The 6,917-nt window shown below is 35.6% G+C and overlaps 1 protein-coding gene across 2 annotated transcripts; it reads right to left on the bottom strand.

The window, feature by feature from the left end:
- Positions 1–1,583: 1,583 nt before the first annotated feature.
- On the bottom strand, positions 1,584–5,522 carry LOC144998600 (uncharacterized). Of its 2 annotated transcripts, XM_078958340.1 has the most exons (7): positions 5,400–5,522; positions 5,282–5,332; positions 5,045–5,198; positions 4,352–4,855; positions 3,527–3,658; positions 2,814–3,436; positions 1,584–2,412 (listed from the first exon to the last, which is right to left on the bottom strand). In XM_078958340.1, the coding sequence occupies exons 2-7, from the start codon at positions 5,321–5,323 to the stop codon at positions 1,780–1,782; spliced, it is 2,088 nt and encodes a 695-aa protein (XP_078814466.1). In that variant the 5' UTR covers positions 5,324–5,332; positions 5,400–5,522; the 3' UTR covers positions 1,584–1,779. The 2 variants fall into 2 exon arrangements, with proteins under 2 accessions (XP_078814466.1, XP_078814465.1); XM_078958339.1 differs by having other exon boundaries at positions 5,282–5,509.
- Between the last annotated feature and the right edge of the window lie 1,395 nt (positions 5,523–6,917).

Raw genomic sequence — 6,917 nt, 5'->3', positions numbered from 1 at the left:
TGGTGGGTCAAAATATGTCAACCCAAACACGACCCATTTAAATATACATGTCACGGGTTGGCGGGTTTGGAACATAAACTCATATATGACCCACAAACCCGTTTATTTATACGGGTTCACAGGTTGGCGGGTTCGTGGGTCAGATTTGGATTCGTGGGTCAGATTCCATAAATAAAATTGACAATTAAACATAAATAAATTCTTGATGGTTGATGCTAATATATCCAAATGAAAATTAAAAACATTCGTAGAAACATGTTCAAATTAAAAATTAATACAAACATAGATAATACTTATTAAATATTAATACTTGATACATAAATACATTTAAAAATAAAAAATATATATATTTTTAATTAAAAATATAAACGGGTTGGCAGGTCAACCCGTTTATTTTTTGAGAAACCCATATATGACCCATTTAATAAACGCGTTGGCAGGTTGGTGGGTTGGCGGGTTGAAAAACTCAACCCAAACCCATTTATTTCGTGTCGCGTCGTGGGTCGTGTCGAGAATTGCCAACCCTATGGTTTAGTTATATTAATATAGATTTTTCTTGTTGGTTAATGGTTTGTGTTGATTGTTTATACCTAGCATGCCTAATTTAATAGTAGATTGCTTTAATTCATATTTTGTGTAGTTTAGTGATCATTAATATGCATGAATTTGATTACCTAGTAATTTAGTGAACATTAGATTATTATAGCTAAAATCGAACCAATCTTAGATAAGTAATTAAAGTATTGAATTTGGCTGTGCCGGAGAACTCATATTATGACCATAATTGTGTTTGTTAACTCAATCTTACATAGCTCCAATCATATCTAATAATTGAGTATGTTAAATTATGTATGATTATGCATAGTTCTACATGAATTAATTAAATATAAGTAAATATTAGTAAATTTGGACTTGAATTTCTAATAATAAATAAATTGGTAACCAGCAGGAATTGTCATAATTAATAGCTAAACCATTGAGGGAAAGTAGATTCGAACTAACAAAAGTGTTTTTTAATATTTGATTGAATAGTTGTTTAGAATTTAAGTTTGTCTAAACTTGCAAAATAGTAAGTAGGTTAAATAAATAATCTTGCTTCCTGAGATCGATATCCGACTTTTGTTCTATACTATTTGCGAAAAGGTACACTGCCTTGCGAATAGGTGTAGCTATTTGCACGCATCCCTTAAAGGCTGAAGTATGACGAAATTACCCATCTATCTTACCACATTCTTTCTTTTTTGAAAATTAACCATCAAGGTTTGCTGTTTGGCCACTAGCTAGCCATTTCTTTCACACACGAGGCATAAACTAGATCCAAAACTCATGGGAGAGTGATGAGCTGGTCTCATATATTTGTGGGTGATTGGATGTTATAGTGTATTTCCTTTACGTTGTTATATATTCATGATTTCCTTTTATTTTGGTTTGAAGTGTATGTGGTCATGCAACTTAAGCAGCCAATTTTATTAGTGAAGACAAAGAAGTTAATGCAAACCTGTGGTACCTTCTCCCTGGAGTGAAGACAATCTACTGTCGCAAATTGTCCACTTAATTTGGGACCTATCACCTATCATGTGCAATTGTGCATAAATATATTTGGCTCTCAAAACTTCATGACAACAAAAGTAATGTTAGGTGCTTAATTACTTGCATACAAAATACATCTGGATTCAAAAAGTACATAAACATCCACACATCAACTTCTTCCAAATTGATAGAAAGCATTATAGCTTCCACATCTTCAAATGAAACATTTTCCTTCAAAACAACAAGTGATCAGAAGCTTGGACTTCGATAGTAAAGCCTAGGGTTTTTTGGCTTGAAGATAAGTTTAAAACCATATATTGAGTAATAAGCATCCCATAAAAGATTATACTGAAGCCTAACATATAAGATGACTGGTATGGAAATCCAAAGGGCGATAATGATTGGTACCCAAATTAACTTGTCCTGAAAAACAACGAAGAAACTGACACTAAAACCAACCAGCATCGCTGCAATTGAGAAAAAAAGTGTAACTAGACCTATCATGAGTTTTTGGGGTAATACTTCCATAAAATCAAGTTCAGCGTAGCGAGATAAGTAAATAGATAAGAATATGAGGATCGAAATGGAAGAGAATGTCAAAGATATGGCATCTGATATGGCAAAGACTATGAAAGATTGATTATGAACGAACATGGGAATACCAGTGTTCTGATCGTATCCACCTGGAACTCCAAAAGCTGCTGCAAAAGCAATGGAAGCTATGAGGGCTCCAACCACCAAGCACTGGTTTGCCGTGTCTTTCATCCACTTTTCATTTGCAGAGAGCAGATCTTTGTGCTCCTCCATGAACAATTCATGTGGTGTTTGACCATTTTTGTTCTTCCTTTCTCTGTATGAAGGAGGGAGAAGAGCTTCTACTTCCTACACAAAAAGAGGTAAGATTATTTCACCGGATTTGTATTTCAGATTTTGAAATGATAATAATAATAATAATACTAAGATGTTGAAAATGCCACGTCATACATAAGATTTGACATCATAGGCTTTGGGCATGTCAGCTTAGTATCGAACAAGCACTTATAATAAAAAAAAAAAATTATATATATAGAAAGGCAGCATTTAGCAAAAGTAATGTTAATGTGTGTTTAATTTGTGATAACAATCAGTGTTCACTGGGTAGCAAGAAGAACAATTACTGTTTTAACGAGTTTCTACTTGTATATATAACACCAAAAGTCATTATCAAAAGAAAGATCCTATATATGAACCCACGAAAGGTTGTTGTCAGCTATGGATTTAAGAATTGAAGAAGAAGTACGTACCTTGAACCATAACAATTCACGTTGCATTTGTAAACCGACTCCAGAGTCATTTTGGTTGTGATTATTCTTTGGACACTTGCCAACTAAATGCAACATAGTATTTCCTTCATCGTCCTTCATAGGTGTTATCATATCCTTCATTGACCCAATCTCATGCAAAAGATTGTAGATGCCCTCATGACGGTGTATTACAGCAACATGAAATATAGTTTGGCCATTATCATTCATCTTCCATATTAAGTCTGGATATTGGCGAATCAGCTCAATCAGAAATTCGGTGTTCCCCATCTCCGCAGCAACAAATAGTATGCGGGAAGAGAACTTCTTCGGTTGATCTTTTAGCTCTTCATTGTCAAGCCCTTTTGTTAGTTTTTTTCCTTTTTGGTAAGATTCCTCTTCTCTTAGTAGTTTATAAAGTCTATCTGGCAGCTTCGCTATCAGCTGCTGGACATCTTCCTTATCCTTTCCACTAGTCGATGGAGGGTCAATTGGCCCTCTGATGATGGAACTAATTTCACGATCAGGTAATTTCATAATCTCTGCCCACATGATTCTTAGTAATTTCATGGCGTCAGTTGGCTTTTGATCAGAAGACCCAATCTTCACGTGAATGAGTGCCAAAACTGAAAGCCATAGCCAATCATATAAGATTCTCCGGAGAAAATTTTGCTTTTAAGTAAAAAAATATAAGATCGATGAGTAGAGATGTTTACTTGGATATAAGATTCTCATGATAAAGTGAGGTTTTGTTCCTTTAAATGCATCCGTCTTCCGAGCCAAAACTCTGAGTACAATCCCACTTGTAGCAAGTTGTGGCCAGTATGTCACTATTTTTATCGCAACGTCTACAAAATATTTGACAATCATCAAATGCAACAAAAATCATATACAAAAGTTGTGCACAGAAGCACGTAAGATTTCCCAAGAAACCTTGGCTGAAATTTGTAGTATAAAATGATGGAGTTGACTCTCAAGCCCTAGAAACCAAGCCTCGTGCAAATAAGACCTGTAGCTCATCCAATTAATAAAATCCTCTTACAATCTCAAGATCAAATAAGGGTAGGCAGCTAGTTAATCAGAGAATGCTGTGGGAACTGGAAAGGTCTGCGTCCTAACATCTTAAAATAATATGTGAAAGATCCGGATAATTAATTGGTATGCACAAACAATTGATAATAATCGTGATCATATCAACGTGACGCATAAAGAAGAGATATTCAAGCTCATGCAGATGTGAAGGACCTTCAGTTTGACTATGAAGTGTAGAAAAAGCTAGTAAGTTAAACCAAATTCTACAGCTTTAGATTGTATCCAAGTCAAAGTCAACATGCTCTGGGTGGCTATCCCCATGTTTTGTTTTGACTATAAGGAATGCATGTTGAGATGCTCATCAACACAGTTGATACAATTGTTTGAAATTATAATCTAGACTTGTTAATTAATTGTGTTTTCTCCATCAAAGATATAATAAAGGGTGGTTAGAAGAACAGTTCCTTGACAGTTTGTGTACCAAGGAGAAAGGAGTAACAATTACATACCAAAGTGATCAGCTTCCACACATTTCTGGAGAACCCAACTGCGATTCTGATCCTTCCATCTATTTCCTGACATCTGCCCAGATTTATCATACAGATAATTAACCATCTTACTTCGTCCAAATAAAGAAGCCATGTAGAGTGGCATCATTCCACTACTACCAGGAATATCCACAAGGGCCGGATTCTTCTCCAACAAAGTCATAACAATTTTGACATTTCCAGCTGCTGCTGCTAAACACAGTGCAGTGTTGTCATTTTTATTCGTAAGTTCTAACTGTTTCTCTGTCATCATAGTCACTAGATTTTTTACAAACTTATCCACCGACTTGCTGCTTTTTGCAGACGCTGCAATGTGAAGTGCAGTTTCGTAATTTTCAGTGATAGCACACTCGACCAGAATTAGATCTTTATGTTTCCCAAAAATGACTTGGGCAGCTTCCCAATCACCAATGCTTGCTGCATTATAGAGAGGAGCACAGATTCTGATGTACTGCTCTCTATTTCCTATAAAATAATTGATCGACAAAGCAATGTTATTTAAAAAAGTTAAGCTTTTTCACGAATAAGTAATTGTGATTGTGGTGGATCAGGTTGCATCATATATAAATTAACTGCTATAAAACAGGGCTAATAGATAGCAATATAGGCTGCCATGCATAATAAAACTATTATATCATGTAATTAAGAGCATACCAATTAGATCTCCACATGGGAGTTTCTGACGGAATGATAATTTAGAAACATATGAACTCGCCGAGGGTTTTGTTTCCGATTCCTGCTGCCTGATAGGATTTATATCCTCTATTGAACCCATGGGTGGTGTGCTTTCGGGGTTCATTTCCTGCACCTGAGCAATTAAACTTTTAGTAATGGGTATCATATATAACCAAAGACTAGTAAATTTCACTACAAGTTTCATAATCAACCTACATCTGACTCATTTGAATCTACAGGTGGGCTTGCGGGGATCATCTCGGGCACCTGCATATATAGTAGCTGAAATCAGAAAAGGAGACCTGGGGATAGTATTTGGTGCCAGTGAAACTACCTAAAATCAAAAGGCTAGCTAGCAAATTTCACTTGACAAATCTGTATGTATTTTGGTAAGTAGGAATGGAAGAGTTCAAGACAAAGAAACGCATGTATCTATGCACAATTAGATGGTTTAGGTGAAGATGTATTTTTTATACGAACCTGCGACAAAAGTCTTTATTTAATATACACTTGACACCAAAATCTTTATTTAATTTACACTATGTTACCAAACTCTGTATATAATATACTAGGCAATTTTTGAATGTGTTACATTGAATATAATAATATAATTAAAATAGTAATAAACACATACGGTTGTTTTTAACTTTGAAATAATAATTCTTACAATGATTAATTTGTTATAAAGCATTCAAATAAGTTTAAGACAAAACTTTGCGGTTGGTCTTGTGGTTTTTGAAACATGACAACTTAAGGACAACGTACAAAGATCTATACTTGTGGTTTTAAAACTATTCATGGTTGGTCTCTTCTTTGTTAAATCTAACTTGTAACATCCCAAAAATAATGATATAATTTTTTTAGATGAATAAATCGTTGATACATATCATTTCATAAAACCAATGTAATCAAGATTTAGCAAAACATCATCGAATCAGAGTAAACTATGGAATGCGGAAACATGTGGTGTGTGCTCTGCAATCATCCCGACTCTTCCATTTGAAATCCAAAGCACCTGAAACATAAATTGAAAACCGTAAGCACAGAGCTCCATGAGTTCCCCAAGATACCGCATACCATACATAATTAAATACATAACGGGCCCCGCCCACATTCGCATATCGAGCCCCGTCTACTGAGATACGGGCCCCGCCCACACTCGCATGACCATATAATCATATAAACATTCAAACACGTGCAAAAATCACAAAGATAATGGCATATTGTACAATCATCGGGCCCCACCCACATACAAATCATATATGCACGACCTGATACTAGAATACATAATAGCCATTGGGCCCCACCCAGTAAGCATACAAAACACATACACATGCAAGAGTCACGTAGGCATCTAGCATTCTACATAGCGAACCATGGGCCGACATTGGTGCCTTCGACCCGCTAAACATAATTAGGAAACTCACCTTGCATTGTCGAAACGCACAAAAATCCCTGGTTGCTGGCTGATAGATCCCCGAACTATCAATATCAAAACAACAACCGATCAACATTTGGGTCCCAATCCATAATCATTATCTTGATAGTCCATTCTTGGGGTAAAAAGACCATTTTACCCCTCGCCTAGTTTGGCCCAAGACTAAGGCCAGACTCAAAATCTAAAAGACCCAAAACCAAATAGTCACTCAAGACCCATACTTACCCTAATTTTCCAAATTTGGCCCAAGCCCCTTACATGGGCCTTAACCTAACGCCCAACATACAATCCAAAATGTAACGACCCAATTTTTCACGACCAAAAATTTCGTTTTAAAACATTACTTTAGAAAATGTTAATAAATAAAAACATTGTTTGACCAACTACATCACAACATAAACCATGTTCAAAAGT

The sequence above is a fragment of the Lactuca saligna genome, chromosome 5 (assembly GCF_052625555.1).
Source record: "Lactuca saligna cultivar CGN05327 chromosome 5, ASM5262555v1, whole genome shotgun sequence".
Taxonomy (NCBI): domain Eukaryota; kingdom Viridiplantae; phylum Streptophyta; class Magnoliopsida; order Asterales; family Asteraceae; genus Lactuca; species Lactuca saligna.
Note: the sequence above shows the minus strand (reverse complement) of the source record. Positions and strands in the feature narration are given on the sequence as shown.

Coding starts and splice junctions, on each gene's coding strand:
- LOC144998600 (XM_078958339.1), bottom strand. CDS start 5,338: ATGCAGGTGCCCGAGATGATCCCCGCAAGCCCACCTGTAGATTCAAAT. Junction 4,856..5,044: donor CCCATGTGGAGATCTAATTG/GTATGCTCTTAA, acceptor ATTATTTTATAG/GAAATAGAGAGCAGTACATC. Junction 3,437..3,526: donor CATGAGAATCTTATATCCAA/GTAAACATCTCT, acceptor TATGGCTTTCAG/TTTTGGCACTCATTCACGTG.